The following is an 18,622-nucleotide window of genomic DNA, read 5'->3' as shown; positions in this document are numbered from 1 at the left end:
TTGACCACGATGGTCTTGGTCTCTTGACCTTGTGATCCACCCGCCTCGGCCTCCCAAAGTGCTGGGATTACAAGTGTGAGCCACTGTGCCCGTCTCTTTTGTTTTTTTTTGAGACAGAGTTTCACTGTTGTTACCCAGACTGGAGTGCAATGGCACGATCTCGGCTCACCGCAACCTCCGCCTTCTGGGTTCAGGCAATTCTCCTGCCTCAGCCTCCCGAGTAGCTGGGACTACAGGTGCGCACCACCATGCCCAGCTAATTTTTGTATTTTTAGTAGAGACAGGGTTTCACCTTGTCGACCAGGATGATCTTGATCTCTTGACCTCGTGATCCACCCGCCTCGGCCTCCCAAAGTGCTGGGATTATAGGCGTGAGCCCGGCCAGGTGGTATCATTTTCAAAACAAAGCTTGATTATCATTGACCAGAGCTGAAAGTTTTTTATTCACTGTTTAATAATTTCATTTAGTGACTTAACTTTGGAGGATCACAGTTTATTCCTTAACCTTTGCCCTCCAAATATGTCTGACTTTCACTAGAGGATCATATATGCTTCATGGAAATAAGTTTATTAAAGCTGTCTAGAGTCACATATGGTTTTTCTCAGATGAGATGCTTGCTTAGGGTTACTTGCTCCTTAGGTTACCAGTTGTACTAGATTGAGGCAATTTTAGATACCAAGTACAAATTTACTAAAGTGAAATCATGGATAGTAGTTGATATAATTTTGAGATTGGGTGAAGAACGTTGCAAAAGAAATGCTTTAAAAAGTTTTTGTTAGGCCGGGTGCAGTGGCTCACGCCTGTAATCTCAACACTTTGGGAGGCCGAGGCGGGTGGATCACGAGGTCAAGAGATCAAGACTATCTTGGTCAACATGGTGAGACCCTGTCTCAACTAAAAATACGAAAAATGAGCTGGGCATGGTGGCACGTGCCTGTAATCCTAGCTACTCAGGAGGCTGAGGCAGAAGAATTGCCTGAACCCAGGGGGCAGAGATTGCGGTGAGCCGAGATTGCGCCATTGCACTCCAGTTTGGGTAACGAGCGAAACTCCATCTCAAAAAAAAAAGTTTTTGTTAGTGGCTGTAGTTGTCTGTAGTTGTGTTGATTTAAGTGTGAAATGATTTGAAATCTGAAATCTTTTTAAGATTAGTCAGCTCTTGTGCTATTTGGTTTGCAATATACTTTCAGGTAAGTATCAGAAATTCAATTAATAACTTTCCCAGTGTGATTTATTTCAGTTGGTTTTATTTATTTCTGATTTATTTTTGATGGTTTATTTCTGATGGTTATAGATTTTATAAATAGCACCTTTTATGATTTCTTTTATTAACAGGATTCTGCTTGGTCAGAATCGTGATGGCATTGTGTTCAGCACTGATGACTATTTTCACCATCAAGATGGGTACAGGTATAATGTTAATCAACTTGGTGATGCCCATGACTGGAACCAGAACAGAGGTTTGTTTTGGGCCAAGTCTCCCGGGATAGAATATTTGGCTAGGAGTCAAAATACCTAGATTTTATTCTCAACTTGGGTTTTTACCAGCTGAATGAATTTAGGCAAGCCGTTTAAATAGCTTTGAGATCTAATTTCTTTGTCTGTTAAGAGGTGGAGATAAATATACTTGCCCTACCTGATCACGGTTTTTGTGAAAAGCAGAGAATTTAGATAAAATGCTTTGTAAACTGTAAATAGTGAATCAGTATAAGCTGGTAAAATAAGAGCAGTATGGGATATTTTGGAAGGCTTTATTTTATACTTTATGCGTAAATTCAGAGAACTCTGGATCTGTACCATTGTTAGGTAGTCCCAAAATGTTATTTCCCTGAGAATAATGCTAATGTTTTCTACGGCTTAATATACTGGTTATGAACATTAAAAGTTTTTCTCATTGGGGCCGGGCGCGGTGTCTCACGCCTGTAATCCCAGTACTCTGGGAGGCCGAGGCGGGTGGATCACGAGGTCAAGAGATCAAGACCGTCCTGGTCAATGTGGTGAAACCCTGTCTCTACTGAAAATAAAAAAATTAGCTGGGCATGGTGGCGCGTGCCTGTAGTCCCAGCTATTCGGGAGGCTGAGGCAGCAGAATTGCTTGAACCCAGGAGGCGGAGGTTGCGGTGAGCCGAGGTCGTGCCATTGCACTCAAGCCTGGGTAACGAGAGTGAAACTCCATCTCAAAAAAAAAAAAAAAAAAAAGTTTTTCTCATTGATATTGCTCTACAGGAAACCTACTTAATACGTTTTTTAGCAGACAATGTTTCTGCTTATCATTAATACAGGTTCTTAACCTGGGCTGCACATTTGAATTACTTGGGAACTTTTTTTTAAATAAGTGCCTGGCCTCAGCTTCAGATATTTTGGTTTAATTAATCTGGAGTGGGGCCTACGCATTGGTATTTTTTGTTTTGAAAGTTCTCCAGATTATTCTGATGCACAGTCCGAATTGAAAGTGTTGATCTAGAACTATAAGTAAATATATATACTATGTTATTTTTAAAAAGAATGGATTGATGATTAAACAAATAGCTTTTATTATGAAAATTTTTAAACATAGATTAAAGAGACTGTAATGAACCTCATAGACTCATCACCCAGAATTATCAGTTATTAAGATTTTAGTATATGGGCTTTTATCTTTTTGTTTTTTACTCCCTCTTCTTTTTAAAGCAAATTCTAGACATCATACTTTATGCATTTCAAATTAACTCTTTTACTTAGTCACATCTTTGCAATACCATTATCGAGCATTTAAAAAAAAAAAAAAAAACCAATTCTTTCACATCATGTAACCCAATCTGTAATCAGATTTCCTCTGTTGTCCTAAAAATCTCTTCACAGTTATTTTGTTTGAATTGGGATCCAAACAAACAATTTTGTTTGTTAACTCATAGCATTTTCCTTCTTTTAACCCTCATACCATTAGCTTGTTGCAGAAACTAGGTTGTTTGTTCTGTAGAATGTTCCACATGCTGTAGTTGTCTATTTGCTTCTTGGTGTTAAGCGTTTAATTTGCTCCTCTTACTCCTATGTTTTCTGTGAATGGAAATTAGCTCTAGACTACAGGGTTGATTAGGTTCAACTTTTTTTTTGTTTTTTTTGGCAAGCAGGTATTTGGTTGTCCTATTCTTAGTAGTGATAAGCTTAATCGGTAGCTTCACAGGGCCAACCTCTTCCCTCTGTCTGTTATCAAGTTCCCTATTAACCTTATATCTAATGGTTTTAGCCAATAATAATAAATTGTTTCCTGAGTCAGTTATTTCATTCAAAATTGCAAAATGGTAATTTTTAGGTTAGTTATTTCTTCTATGTTTAATAGAATTCCTCTGTCATGAAGAACTAGTCTCAAGGCTACCAACTAGGGTTGTCCTAAAGTATAGTATATACAAGGAAAATAGTAATGCTTTTTTTTTGATTGTCAAATACAGAAAGGAATTTCAGTGAGGATATTTGTGTGTGTGTTTTGGAGTTGGGCTCTTGCTTTGTTGCCCCAGCTGGAGTGCAGTGACACAATCATAGCTCAGTGCAGCCTTGAATTCCTGGGCTTAAGGGATCCTCCTGCCTCAGCCTCCTGAGTAGCTGGGACTACATACATGCACCAGCACACCCAGCTATTTTTTTTTTTTTATTTTGTAGAGGCAGGGTATTGCTGTGTTTCCCAGACTGGTCTCAAATTCCTGGGCTCCAGTGATCCTCCTACCTTTGCCTTCCAAAGTGCTGGGATTAAAGACATGAGCCACAGTTCCTGGCTAAGGATGTTTTCAAGTAAAAACTTTTCACCCTGTTACAATTTATAGTTTTACAAGAATGTTTAAGTATCGGGTAAGTTTGATTGTAAAACTGTTTCCTGATACTGATTTTATAACACTCCAGGATTTCTCCAAATGTGTTAGAGGGTGGCATAGCAATTTCAAAAAATACTAATTTTTTAATTTTTTTAATGCCATAGAACATTGTTGCTCAAATCAAATAATGATGGTATTGCAATTCTGAAAATGTTTGGAGTTACTGGTCTTCAGTTAAGGGGAGCAAGATTAGTTGATAAGTTGAATGAATAGACAGTGAGCAGAGCCAGTATACCTTTGGTAAACTAGTAAGTTTGTGTGGGACATTTTTTTCTCTTTGCAATACTAGCATAGCTGGATGGAGTGGCTCATGTCTATAATCCCAGTACTCTGGGAGCCGAGGTAGGCGGATCACTTGAGCCCAGGAGTTAGAGACCAGCCTGGGCAACATGATGACACCTTCTCTGCAAAAAAATAGAAAAATTAGCCAGGCATGGTGGTGCACACCTGTAGTCCCAGCTACTTGAGAGGCTGAGATAGGAGGATTGCTTGAGCCAGGGGGTTTGAGGCTGCAGTGAGCAGAGATCGTGCTATTGCACTCCAGCCTGGGTGGCAGGGCAAGATTCTGTCTTAAAAAACAAACAGACTAGTACAGAATGTTACATTAAAATGCTTATGTCATTTGAATTATGTAAATTATACTCGCTAAATGGAATAATGGTATCTTACTAAACAAGAATAATAAATATGGAATTGAGTATCTTTAAATGCTAGACACCATTCTATGAAATTCTGTCTGCTGCATCATTATTATTAAATTAATTTTAGAACACCTAAAAATTGAAAATTTCTCCAAAGTATAATTCTTCTCTTACAAGTATGATAGTTTATTTGCTTAAGAAAACTATAGGATATTCAAACATGTTTTTACTTAGAAGCTCTTTTCACATGGAATGTACTAGACAGTGGTATTGGATGATAATGGAAAGAAGATAATTCCCCATTCCTACAAACCAGAAATTTATTTGGTCAATAAGCTTATTTTCTAGGACACAACTCCTTGGATGTGTAAGCCTATCAGATATTAGGATAATAATTTTAATAAGGTTTTGAATGGAAGATATGATCACTGTGATTAGAGACGGAGCAGTGGCAGATGATACTGTCTTGGTGCCAGCACCAAGCTAGCACTAATACGTGATGGTACCTATTTGTGACCCAAATTCTAAATTTCTTTTGATATTTAGAGACATCTCCCAAACATGTATTTCACCATAGTTATTATTCTAACTGACCTTTAGCATTCTGTCTGTCCTAGACATCTGTATAAATGTTTTCATTCTGTTGAACTTAGTGGCTTGAATTCTAACTCCTGAGAAAATGTCCATATCCTTGCATTTTGCTCTAGCCTTCCCCCCACCCCCATAGTTTATTGGGGAATGGGAGGTGTTTGGTTACGTGACTAGGTTCTTTAGCATTGATTTGTGAGATTTTGATGCACTCATCACCCAAGCAGTATACACTGCACCCTATTTGTAGTCTTTTATCTCTCACCCTCTTCCCACCCTTTCCTCTGAGTCCCCAGAGTTGTGTGTCATTCTTATGCTTTTGCATCCTCATAGCTTAGCTCCTGCTTATTAGTGAAAACATTCAATGTTTGGTTTCGCTTCAGCCTTTAAAATTTTTTTTTTTTTAGTTTCACTCTGTTGCCCAGGCTAGAGTGCAGTGGCGCCATTTCGGCTTACTGTACCCTTCGCTTCCTGGGTTCAAGCAGTTCTCTGCCTCAGCCTCCTAAGTAGCTGGGATTACAGGTGCCTACCACCACACCCAGCTAATTTTTGTATTTTCGGTAGAGAGAGGGTTTCACCATCTTCGCTAGGTTGGTCTTGAACTCCTGACCTCTTGATCCACCTGCCTTGGCCTCCCAGAGTTCTGGGATTACAGGCATGAGCCACTGCTCCGGGCTTTTTCTCTTTTTTTTTTTTTTTTTATTTTGAGACGGAGTTTGGCTCTTGTTACCCATGCTGGAGTGCAATGGCGCGATCTCGGCTCACCGCAACCTCCGTCTCCTGGGTTCAGGCAATTATCTTGCCTCAGCCTCCTGAGTCGCTGGGATTACAGGCATGCGCCACCGTGCCCAGCTAATTTTTTGTATTTTTAGTAGAGACAGGGTTTCACCATGTTGACCAGGATGGTCTCGATCTCTTGACCCTGTGATCCACTCGCCTCGGCCTCCCAAAGTGCTAAGATTACAGGCGAGAGCCACCGCGCCTGGCCCCCTTTTTCTCTTTTTTTGAGACTGAGTCTCACTCTGTTGCCCAGGGCTGGAGTGCCATGGTGTGATCTTGGCTCATAGCAACCTCCACCTCACAAGGTTGAAGCGATTCTTGTGCCTCAGCCTCCCACGTAACTGGGACTACAGGCGCACACCACCACACCTGGCTAATTAGTATATTTTTAGTAGAGAAGGGGTTTTGCCATTTTGCACAGGGTGGTCTTGAACTCCTGATCTCAGGTGATCCACCCGCCTTGGCTTCCCAAAGTGCTGGGATTACAGACATGAGCCACCACCTGGCCTTAGCCTTTTAAATTTTATCCAGGGTTCTTAATTATTTTTCTTGTCTGGCAGGCATATCTAAGAGAGATACATATTCCTGTCATTAACAGTGGCTTCTTATGATATCGATTCTTATCTGGTAGTGGAAAAGATGACATTTGAATGGGGAGATAATAGTTTAGGAAAGTTCCATTCTACCACAACTTGCAATTTGAGGACCATAGTTCTAAGAAATATCTGCAAAGTCAGTTGAACTATGATTTTAGCTAGTTGGTATATAAAGTTTTGCTGGTAAGTAATGATTTAAATCCATAACTTTTCAAAAACATAAGCCTTATTTCAAAAGCATTATTTGTACATTATAGAAAATTAGAAAATACAGATAATCATCTATGGTAACATTCCCAAAAAGGAGAAAATACACATAAAATATTAAATGCAAATATTCCTACCATCTACAGGTGACCACTTTTAATATCTCCATAAATCTTCCCCAGCTGTGTCTTTTGACCTAAATATGATCATATTGAACTATTGCCTTTTAACTTGCCATTTTCATTTAATAATCTCCATCTTGCCTTGTCAAAATAAATTTTCACCTCTTCTCATACTTAGTCTATATTCAGATGTAAATTGAGTATTTGACATCTGACATTTTCCGTAAGTGAAATTTAGTTCTAGACGTGAAGGCTTTATCAGCTGTCAGTTCAACAGAATGCCTTTCAGAGGCAGTTTGTCGAAGCCAGCATCCAGTCTGGAGAATACACCTGGCATATGGTTATGTCCCTTAATTCCCTTTCAATCTAGTGGATTTCTTTTTTTCATGACACTGACTGAAGAGATTGCACAGTTTTGGTTTTAAGTACAGAGATGTAGCACATTTCTTAATAATGTTTAACTTTCATTTTGTGTATTTTAAACTAATCTGTTTTTTAAATTTTTTAAATTTATATTTTATTTCAGCAAAGCAAGCTATCGATCAGGGAAGATCTCCAGTTATAATAGATAACACTAATATACAAGCTTGGGAAATGAAGCCATATGTGGAAGTGGTAAATATGAAATATGAGAGAGTTTTTATTTTTTGTTCTTGTCAATTTTTTTCACATTCTAAAATTTTGGCTAGATTGATCTTAATTATTAAAACATTTGTCCTTTGTTTTCTAAAGAGGTTTGTTGGTTTGCTTAGTTTTTTAAAAAAAATTACGAATGATGCTTATTAAGGAACATGTTTGTCTTGTTAGGTTTTTTGGTTTGTTTTTTTTTTTGAGACAGAGTCTTGCTTGGTCGGCCAGGCTGGGGTGCACTGGCGCCATCTTGGCTCACCGCAACCTCCTCCCCAGTTCAAGCAGTTCTCCTGCGTCAGCCTCCTGAGTAGCTGGGATTACAGGCACGTGCCCCCATGCCCAGCTAATTTTTGTATTTTTAGTAGAGACAGGGTTTTGCCATATTGGCCAGGCTGGTCTTGGACTCCTGAGCTCAGTCTGCCCATCTTGGCTTCCTAAAGTGCTGAGATTACAGGCATGAGCCACCATACCCAGGCTCGTCTTTTTAGTTTTTACTCATCTTGAGAATAGTACTCAAAATTTATCCAGTTAAGTCTTAATTTTTATAAACCATATTATTTGATAAAGCATCATTTTTCTTGGTCGAGCAAGTTTATAATATTGTCTAAATGAAATTTTATCTGTCTGCCTTCTTTTTACTTTAAGAAATATTCTCTGGGTTTTTCTTTTCTTCCTTTCCTTTGTGTAGGCCATAGGAAAAGGATACAGAGTAGAGTTTCATGAACCTGAAACTTGGTGGAAATTTGATCCTGAAGAATTAGAAAAGTAAGGCACTTGAATTTTTCATCTTTTCTTCTTGCTTTTTTTATGGATTGCAGGTTTCAGTGGGACAGGAGAATCACAAGGAATCAGGTGTTCAGAGGAATGTATTGAGTAGAGATGAGGAACTAGGATGTTGAAAAGTAAAAAAAGGAGAGAAGGAGAGGAAGAAAGAGGAAGAAAAAGAGGGAGAGAGAACAGGAATATTGCTTCATTCTAAAAATGGGTATTAATAATGACCGATCAATATTTTGTGTATTTAAAAATGGAGAACTCTATAAATATTTATTGAGTTTACTTGTTCCAGATCTGAGTTGAAGTCCTGGATATCCTTATTAATTTTCTGTCTCCTTGAGTCTAAATCTTGTTATGGGTCTTATGTATCTGGGTATTAAGATCTCTTAATGTTGCATTGATCCTTTTACCACTGTATCTTTGTTGCTTTGAAATCTATTTTATCAAATGTGAGAATTGCAACTCCTGCTTTTTGTTTATTTATTTATTTTTGCTTTTCTTCTTTCTTTTGTGAATTCTGACATTATTTCACAGTTTATTGAATAAAAGTGTAGGTTCAGGAAACGTTAAATATGAGGACCTTTTTTCTCTGGTTTTTGGATAGGCATTGTCCGTCCACCTTCATCTCCTTTGCGTTTTAGGTCCCATCAACTTTTTACTTTGTGCTTTCATGTTGCTCCCACTTTTTTATCTTTTCAACTACAGGACTATAATGTTATACCAACATCCTTGGAATCAGTGTGTTTTGGAATTTAGGTTTTAGTGATTTTAGAAAAGTAATATAGTGCATATATACCTAATCTTAACTCCCTTTTCAGAGTTTGGGGCAGCATGTCATTATCAAACACCTTAATATTTCTGCAGCAAATCATGACTAGTCAATTCTGAGTAGGTTGTGCTGTCAAATGAGTACAGATCTGGTTAGAGTTTGCTGCCAAATGAGTTAATGGAGAACTGAGTTTTCACAGCTTACTGGATTTCAGTATTTGTGGTGAGAGATTGTGGACTTTTATTACTTTGAATCCTGCTCTTCCATTTGTGTCTACCTTTACCTTTTCCCTTCATATCACTGAGTTTCCTGTGTTTCACTGTGTTACTGTTTTTTTTTTTTTTTCTTTCATTCTCTTCCATCGCCACCTCCCCACCTGCTTTTAGGTAACAACTTTATTGTGATATAATTCACATACCCTTACAATTTACCCATTTAACTGCATACAATTCAGTGTTTTTCTGTACATTCACAGAGTTGTTCAGCCTTCACCCCTCTTTTTTTTAAACCAGTTTTTCCCCTCTTACCTCAGTTTGCTTCAGGCTGTTACTGTGTGTATGGGGTCCAACTAATTTATTTCCCCTTTGCCTTGCCTTCCTTTGGCTACTTTTGCTTTCTGATTTGTATGCTGTGTGTTCATGTAGAGATAGACAAACAGATTTATTAGTATTAATATCTGTTTTTTTTTTTTTTTTTGCCTGCCTAGCTGTGTGTGTATATACCATACCTGAGGTGGAAGAGACAGAAACCTAAAAATTAAAAATATTTGAGTAATGATGAATAAATTAATGATAAAATGCTAATGGAGTTAGGGCTTCATTACATTTTTTAGGAACTGTTAAAATTTGTTATTTTCTTAATATAAATTTGACTTTATATAACAAAAGCCAGTTTAACTGATACCTGGTGTAGTTCGATTTTTTTGTTTTGTTTTGAGATGGGAGTTTCGCTCTTGTTTCCCAGGCTGGAGTGCAATGGCGTGATCTCGGCTCACTGCAACCTCCGCCTCCAGGGTTCAGGCAATTCTCCTACTTCAGCCTCCCGAGTAGCTGGGATTACAGGCACGTGCCACCATGCCCAGCTAATTTTTGTATTTTTAGTAGAGACGGGGTTTCACCATGTTGACCAGGATGGTCTCGATCTCTTGACCTCGTGATCTACCCGCCTCAGCCTCCCAAAGTGCTGGGATTATAGGCGTGAGCCACCGCGCCCAGCCTCTGTAATTCTTAAAATAGTACCTCATAATCTTTAATTTTGTTATTAACAAGGGGGGTATAGTCAGCAGGTTGAGTGAATAGGTAGTTCTGTGTGAAGAGGATGTAACTAACATTTTTCTGTGATATATGGAATTTTTACACCTTTTTAAAACATTGATAAAAACCTGGAGTTTATAATAAGTCTTTTTACCTAAAATGTGGGCAGGTGAAATATATCTACTGTTTATTTGCAGTATATTATTCAGAATTTGTATATTTTTCCTCTAAAACAGTTAACTAAGCCTGTACATTCTGCAACAAAGATTTACAATCCTTTTCTTTTTTGTTAGGAGGAATAAACATGGTGTGTCTCGAAAGAAGATTGCTCAGATGTTGGATCGTTATGAATATCAAATGTCCATTTCTATTGTAATGAATTCAGTGGAACCGTCACACAAAAGCCCACAAAGACCTCCTCCTCCACAGGGGAGACAGAGGTGGGAAGGCTCTCTTGGCTCACATAATCATGTCTGTGTCACAGATAGTCACTAAATTAGCTATTTTCAGCTAACACGTTTATTTGCAATGGAAAAAGAATTAGTGAGCCTGTCTTGGAATTTAAATAGCTTCAAATAAAAAAAGACTACACTGCCACACAAAGAATGTTCCCAGCAAGTTGTTAACATGTAAATAAAAATTATATGAAATTGTATTTTAAATGCTTTTATATTCTCTTGTTGTAATACTTTTGGCTGTTAAGAAAACACCTGAGTAGTAGAGTGGTGGATAGATGCTAGGATGGTTTTCTACAATTGAATTTTAAACTAACTTTATCTGTTTTATAGATATCATTGAACAGTTTTTTAATAGTTCATACCTAAATCTAACTTTTTTATAAAACGTTAGTGTTTTTCCCTTCCTTAAATATGCAAGATAATACTAACTTATTATAGGGCACCTTAGTTGTTTCCTCTATTCATTAGGTAAAATTACATTTCAGCTGATTGATCTGTGTGACAAAATTACTTCTGAGCTATAATCAGCACATCACTTGGTTCGAAGAAAATTCCCTAGCAGATGTTAGATGGTAAGCATATCAATCTGGGGAATTTTCTTCGTGATATACATATTCATCTTGTAATGTATACATGTGCATATCATCCTTTTTCTCAAGCCATCTCTAATCCCATATGCTTGCCAGTTCTTGAAAACATAAAGTGATTCTAATAATGTTTGCTTCTCTTCGTTCAAGTTAATGTGATACAATTCTAATATAAAAAATATTTTGAACAGTTGCTTAACATTGATCATAAGAGGATTTATACTATAGAATGTCTTCTAGTACTAATTTTTCTGTAGAGCATACTATTTCTCTTATTGGATAGTTTTCTTTATAAGACATGTTTCTTCACTTAAGATTAAAAACTGAGATGGAATTCATTTCAGAGGTCTTGTCCTTCATCCCCTACCTTCAAATTGAACTTTACCTAGACTAACTTAGATAATTAAGCATTTCTCTTTGCAACATCAGGAAAAAATATTACTACCTCTTTCAATACCATTGTTCCCAATGTCTTATGAAAAGCATTTTTTCAAAAGTTTTGATTTACATTTTTGATTTACTCTTTTTAGGGAATAACCCCAGAAAATTACAATGCTGTTTTAAAAAATTAAGCATTATGTTTTTTTTTTTTGAGATGGAGTTTTGCTCTTGTTACCCAGGCTGGAGTGCAATGGCGCGTGCGATCTCGGCTCACCGCAACCTCTGCCTCCTGGGTTCAGGCAATTCTCCTGCCTCAGCCTCCTGAGTAGCTGGGATTACAGGCACATGCCACCATGCCCAGCTAATTTTTTGTATTTTTAGTAGAGACGGGGTTTCACCATGTTGACCAGGATGGTCTTGATCTCTTGACCTCATAAACCACCTGCCTTGGCCTCCCAAAGTGCTGGGATTACAGGCGTGAGCCACCGCGCCCGGCGCATTATGATTCTTTCTATGTGGCCTTTAAACTTTCTCTTAAACCAGCGCATCTTGAATCCCATAGTATTTCTTTGTTTTAAAACCTTTTGCTATTCCTTTCAACTTCAAATATTACTTTTTACGTTGTGAAGCTAAACACTAGATTTAGTGCTGTCAACAAGAACTTTATTACATGGTCTTTAGTGAAATAAGAGTATGATTTTATTTGTACTATTTGGTGCCATTAACATTTGAATGAATGTTACCTTTATCTTGTTTAACACTTGTATGTATATATTTGCTCATCTTAATATGATACAGTAAGAATATGCTAATTTGTTTTGTGTGTAAATGTATATTATATACATATACATCTTCAGCTATGTTTTCATATATTTTATTTCAGAGTAATACTTGGTATTTGAACTTTGGTTTCTGAGTATTTTATTCTGTAGATGAGCACGGTTTGAAAATCGTACACAAGGTTTTCATTTTGGGACAGGTGAAACAACTCTTAAGCAGACTGTGTGTCCCTTTCCCTCTGTCTTCATAAACTTAAGAGTTATAATACTTTGGGCCAGGCACGGTGGCTTAAGCCTGTAATCCCAGCACTTTGGGAGACCGAGGTGGGTGGATCACGAGGTCAAGAGATTGAGACCATCCTGGTCAACACGGTGAAACCCCGTCTCTACTAAAAATACAAAAAATTAGCTGGGCATGGTGGCATGTGCCTGTAATCCCAGCTACTCAGGAGGCTGAGGCAGGAGAATTGCCTGAACCCAGGAGGCGGAGGTTGCGGTGAGCTGAGATCGCGCCATTGCACTCCAGCCTGGGTAACGAGGGAAACTCTGTCTCAAAAAAAAAAAGAGCAGTAATACTTTAAATTTAGTTTTTTAGCTGGGTGAGGTGGCTCATGCCTAGAATCCCACTTTGGGAGGCCAAGGTGGGCAGATGACCTGATGTCAGGAGTTTGAGACCAGCCTAGCTAATACAGTGAAACCCCATCTTTACTAAAAATGCAAAAATTAGCTGGGCATTATGGTATGTGCTTGTAATCCCAGCTACTTGAGAGGCTGAGGAAGGAGAATCGCTTAAACCTGGGAGGCAGCGTTTGCCAGTGAGCAGGGATTGCCCCACTTGCACTCCAGCCTGTGAGACAGAGCAAGGCTCCATCCCAAAAAAAAAAGTTTTTTGAATAATGTTTAATCAAGTTTATTTTCAGAAAGTAGAGGATTGCCTTTGGGAGAAATATTATAAGGCAATATGTTCATGTTAAGTTTAAAATAAATTTCTGGATTATAGACTCGTCTTCATCTCCTAGTTCTAACTGCTGAATAATAATCATTTAGAGATCATTAGTCTTTACCAATTAATTTTTTTTACATTATAATGTTAGTGAGACAGCTACTGTTGCATCATGAGGTCCAAATAAGTAAATCTTAGGAGGGAAACTAACATTCTTAAAATTAAACAAGGACTTGCTCTGCTACCTGGGCTGGAGTGTGGTGGTGTGATCATAGCTTGCTGTAACCTTAAACTCCTAGGTTCAAGAGGTCTTCTTTCCCAGCATCTCGGGTAGCTGGGACTTTAAGCGTGCACCGTGACACTTGGCTAATATTTGCATGTTAAAACATTTTTTGTAGAGATGGGCTCTTGCCATGTTGCCCAAACTGATCTTGTACTCTTGGCCTTAAATGATCCTCCTACCTTGGCCTCTCAGAGTGCTGAGATTACAGGCATGAGCCACTGCACCAGCTTTAGTTTTTTTTTGTTTTGTTTTGAGACAGAGTCTTGCTCTGTTGCCCAGGCTGGAGTGCAGTGGCATGATCTTGGCTCACAGCAACCTCCACCTCCCAGGATCAAGCAATTCTGCTTCAGCCTCCCAAATAGCTGAGATTAAAAGTGTGTGCCACTGCGCCGGATAATTTTTATAGAGATGGGGTTTCACCATGTTGGCCAGGCTGGTCTGACCTCAGGTGATCTGCCAGTCTTGGCCTCCCAAAGTGCTAGGATTACAGGTGTGAGCCACCATACCCGGCCTAGTTGTTATTTTTAAGGCACAAAAATAGTTGTTTTCCTAAATATTGTGGCTAATTTTAATTAAAAACATTGGAGGAATGAACATGCACTGGAAATACTAAGTCACTATTTAAAGTCACTGCTTGGTGTCTAAAAATCTATAAAAATGTGAAATTTATAATTCTTCAAAAGTTTCCTATTCAGACAGTCTTGGTCCGGGCAGGGTTAAGAGAGGAGGTGTCTTTGTGTTGAATAGACTGGATTTAACTGGTCTCAAGTGATCATCCCGCCTTAGCCTACCTGGTAGCTGGGATTACCGGCACCCAGCTAGATACAGTGTTAGTGGGATAGACCCCTGCTGCTGTACCTCATTCTAACCATCTCCATCACAAATAATTAAATTGGACATTAATCATATTTAACTAAGATAGTGCTCATCTCCTGGGTTCTCCTGCCTCAGCCTCCTGAGTAGCTGGGACTACAGGCTCACACCACCACGCCCAGCTAATTTTTTTTTTTTTTGTATGCACATGTTGACCTTGTGATCTGCCCACCTCAGCCTCCCAAAGTGCTGGGATTACAGGCGTGAGCCACCATGCTTGGCCTTGAGACTGTGTTTTCTAAGTATAAGGAAAATTGGTGGTGTATAAAACCTCGAACTGTAGTTGTGTGTTTTAGTGTCTTGACCAAATAAGCTTGCCAGTCTTTATTGAAGTTTTATGTAGTATTCTGACATGAATATGGTAACTAATAAGGGCTAAAGTATTGTTGCTTTTTTTTCCCTTGATGTTTGCAATCCATATTGAGTAATGTCTTAGTCTATAATAATTACAGAGTCTTAGCTTATGATTCAGAATAAATAATTCACAACATTCAAAATAAATAATGTGGCAGGAGTAGGTTAAGTTAATGATTTTTTAGAGTTAAGTTTCAGGAGCTACCATTTACAAATTAAGTTTTTGCTTATTAAAATTGTCAGCTATATCTTTGTAAATTTTCTGAGGAGAGATTATATTAAGGGATTAATGAATATTCTGTTTGTTGATAAGATTGGCATACAAATCTTTACTTTTAAAATTAAGGTATCATTAAAACAGTTGGCTTCCCTGCATGTATTCTGTATTTTCTTCTTATACTGTCCTTAGAATGGTAAGAAGTAGTATTAAGTTCCTCGAAATAGATCCTAAAAATATAGGGATTAGTGATTGTCTTGTGTGTCCTTTTGATTCCTTTTTTACTTTGCAAAGCAGTATTCAGATTGATTCAGTTTAGTAGATTCAAATTGCCAAATGTGTTAAGCCTCAGTTTTCATTTTTGCATGGTTTGTAAGTTTCAGAGCAAACCTTGAAAAGGCAATAATTATGATTATTTGCAACTGAGTTCAGAAAACATGCAGAAGAATGGTTATGATTTACTCAGTAATTTAGAGTCCATTGACTGGTGTAATGTTTGTAATAGAATATACGTGTATGTAAGCGGTAATTTGGAATATTTCCTACAGAAAAAAAAAATTTTTTTTGAGAGGGAGTCTCGCTTTGTCACTCATATTGGAGTGCAGTGGCATGATCTTGGCTCGCTGCAACCTCCACCTCCTGGGTTCAAGCTGCTATTCTGCCCCTGCCTCCTGAGTAGCTGGGATTACAGGCATGTGCCACCACACCCAGCTAATTTTTTTGTATTTTTAGTAGAGATGGGGTTTCACTACATTGGCCATGCTGGTCTCAAACTCCTGACCTCAGGAGATCTGCCCACCTTGGCCTCCCAAAGTGCTAGGATTACAGATGTGAGCCACTGTGCCCAGCCCAAAATTCTTAATACATTATAACTCTCTATGCACAAGAAGAAGAAGAAGGAGTAGCACAAATAACTTTGGAAAGAGGCTCAACAGTAAATAGATATTAATTCTAGAAGCTAAGCTGTATATGTTGAAAAGTTTTGTCTTTTTATTCATTCAATAGAAATTTATTTTAGTCATTCGTAATCTTTTTCTTCCTTCTCCTGACAAATTTTGCTCTCTGAGAGATAACCCTGTCACATTCCAGTTATGATAATTGTAATGATTACACTTATACTTCACTTCTCAGAATGGAATCTGTTAACTTCAATAAGTTCTCTTAAATTTCAGTGTGAAAAAAATACATAATTTTTCTGTAGCATGGACACAGGTGCAGTCTGATCCCTAATCTCAAAACTAGACACAGTTGCATTAACAAGCATTATACCTACTTTGGTGAGTAACTGAGGACTTCACATCGAAGTGTTGTTTTGGTTTTTAGTATTTCCATTTACTTTTTAAAAAAAATTAAACTACTTTTTGTAAATTGATGGGAAGATTGAAATATTTTGAGAGGAACTATTAGGTTTGCCTCTCAGTTTTGCTAGTAACTAAGGGGAAAAGAATCATGGTTATTCATGGTTAAAATTGTTTTAGTAGAGTCCATTGAAATGTACTTTATTATTTGCATTATTTTCTTATTTTGCAGTTTTAACTGTTTTCAGATGGTACATGTAAAATTAAAGTTTTATTCTTGGTGTTGATTTACAATTAGTAATTATAATAATTATACAACTTTCAAAATGTCTCTTCAGTTGTAATTCTGAGCTCTTTATTTTTTTACCGTAACAAAATGAAAGAAAATTTACTTGGGGAGGGATTGTGGGTTCTTTGTTTTCCATTCTTTTTTCTTTTTTCTTTCTTTTTTTTCTTTTCAGTTTTTCTTAATCTTAGAAATCTTGTTTGTTTTCATGATCTGTTCTTGTATACATGTTTTTTTTTTCACTCTATTCATTTTTTGCCCAGCTGTCCTCCTGTAACCTCATAACATTTTTAATGAAGATGATGGAATGGTAAGTGGCTGGCAAAGCTGGACATAATCTCTTTTTCCCTCTTTGATTCTACTGAACTCATTGTTCCTTCTGAGCCTTACTTAACCAAGTTGAGCTTATAGACCACAGCTCTGTAGTTAGTTTCCTGACCCTGTGGGTTATGTAGAATTTAGATATGAAAACAGCTGGAAAGGTTATAAAAATCTATTGTGTTAATTATTGGTGGGGATTTCATAACATGGCATAGAAAGAACTTAAATGTACAGATTTGAGAAAAAATATTTACATTAATTTAATTATATGATGATGGATGTTAATTGATAAACAATAGGTTGAAATTCACTGTTACAGAATTTGCTATTACGTCGTGATTGCTGGTTGCCCTTAACTGAATGATTTTGAAGGAAAGCTAATAACTATTTTGAGTTAAATGTTTACAAGTGGTTCCTTATATGGTGCAGTGCTGCTGCAACAAAGAGGAATTTTGTCGCAAAAAGTCTTAATAAAAGCCATTTAAATAACTGCTGTTTATTTAATGCCCATCAGTGCTAGGCCCCCATCTAAATGTGATTGTTACAGTCACTGAATTTTCACAATTCTACAATGGTTTTAAAAGAGGAAACAAATTTAGGTTAAAAAACTTACCTAACATGATTTCTCTAGTAAGAGAGAAAACTGATTCAGATCTATGTTATGTTAGACATATTTATCTACTGTAACTCAGTATTATTTTTAAGCCACGTAGTTACTTTTTTTTTAAATTTAGTGTTTTTCCAAGGTTGAAAAGAAATACCAGTGAAGAGTTGATTCCATCTTTATGGTACCTTTATGTTATAAGGTTATAAGGTATATTGATTTATTAGGGAAGTTGAGTGAAGAAATCTTAAAGCGGCCATTTAGAATTCTGTTTAAAAGTCAAAAGAGTTGGGCTGGACGCAGTGGCTCATGCCTGTAATCCCAGTGCTTTGGGAAGTCAGGCGGGTGGATCACCTGAGGCGAGGAGTTGGAGAACAGTCTGACCAACATGCTGAAATCCTGTCCCTACTGAAAATACAAAAAAGCCAGGCGTGGTGGCGCATGCCTGTAATCCCAGCCACTCAGGAGGCTGATGTAGGAGAATAGCTTGAACCCAGGTGGTGGAGGTTGCAGTCAGGCAAGATCATGCCACTGCACTCTAGCCTGAGCAACAGTGAGACTCCATCTCAAGAAAAAAAAAAGATTGAGAGTTTATGCTATTTAATGTTTAAATGTTTTCTGTAAATTAAACATCAATATACTTGATAATCATATTTCAGGAGCATTTTTTCCATTGAATTACTTACATATACTGTTGTGCTTTAAGGCTTTAAGTTAATTTTCTTAATTTAATTAGCATTTGAAATGTATAGTGTCCAATAAATGGATTGTTAGATTATGTAAGTTGGGTTTTTTTTGTTGCTGTTGTTTTGAGACGGAGCTTTGCTGTTGTTACCCAGACTGGAGTGCAATGGCACGATCTCGGCTCAACGCAACCTCCGCCTCCTGGGTTCAAGCAATTCTCCTGCCTCAGCCTCCCGAGTAGCTGGGACTACAGGCGCCCACCACCATGCCCAGCTAATTTTTGTATTTTAGTAGAGACGGGGTTTCACCTTGTAGACCAGGATGGTCTCGAGCTCTTGACCTCGTGAT

General features: G+C 37.7%; 1 protein-coding gene across 19 annotated transcripts in view; it reads left to right on the top strand.

Annotated features, from left to right (window-relative positions):
• Positions 1-18,622, top strand: part of N4BP2L2 (NEDD4 binding protein 2 like 2) — a 107,103-nt gene that overhangs the window by 11,688 nt on the left and 76,793 nt on the right. For 4 of the 19 annotated variants that reach the window (XR_013536207.1, XR_013536208.1, XM_008998107.5 and 1 more), the window contains exons 3-6: positions 1,337-1,461; positions 7,307-7,395; positions 8,099-8,175; positions 10,500-10,646. The exons of 2 other annotated variants lie outside the window; for them this stretch is intronic. Coding sequence is in view for 12 of the 17 variants with exons in the window: in XM_008998107.5 (XP_008996355.2) it covers positions 1,337-1,461; positions 7,307-7,395; positions 8,099-8,175; positions 10,500-10,646 (438 nt within the window). In the remaining 5 variants the exon portion in view is untranslated. Of the gene's footprint in view, positions 1-1,336; positions 1,462-7,306; positions 7,396-8,098; positions 8,176-10,499; positions 10,862-11,149; positions 12,536-18,622 lie in introns of those variants that run through there. 13 more of the 19 variants (XR_013536209.1, XR_013536210.1, XM_078375258.1 and 10 more) reach the window with 9 other exon arrangements.

Source organism: Callithrix jacchus, chromosome 5, assembly GCF_049354715.1.
Source record: "Callithrix jacchus isolate 240 chromosome 5, calJac240_pri, whole genome shotgun sequence".
Taxonomy (NCBI): Eukaryota; Metazoa; Chordata; class Mammalia; order Primates; family Cebidae; genus Callithrix; species Callithrix jacchus.
The sequence above is the reverse complement of the archived record's forward strand: the minus strand, read 5'-3'. Positions and strand labels throughout refer to the sequence as shown.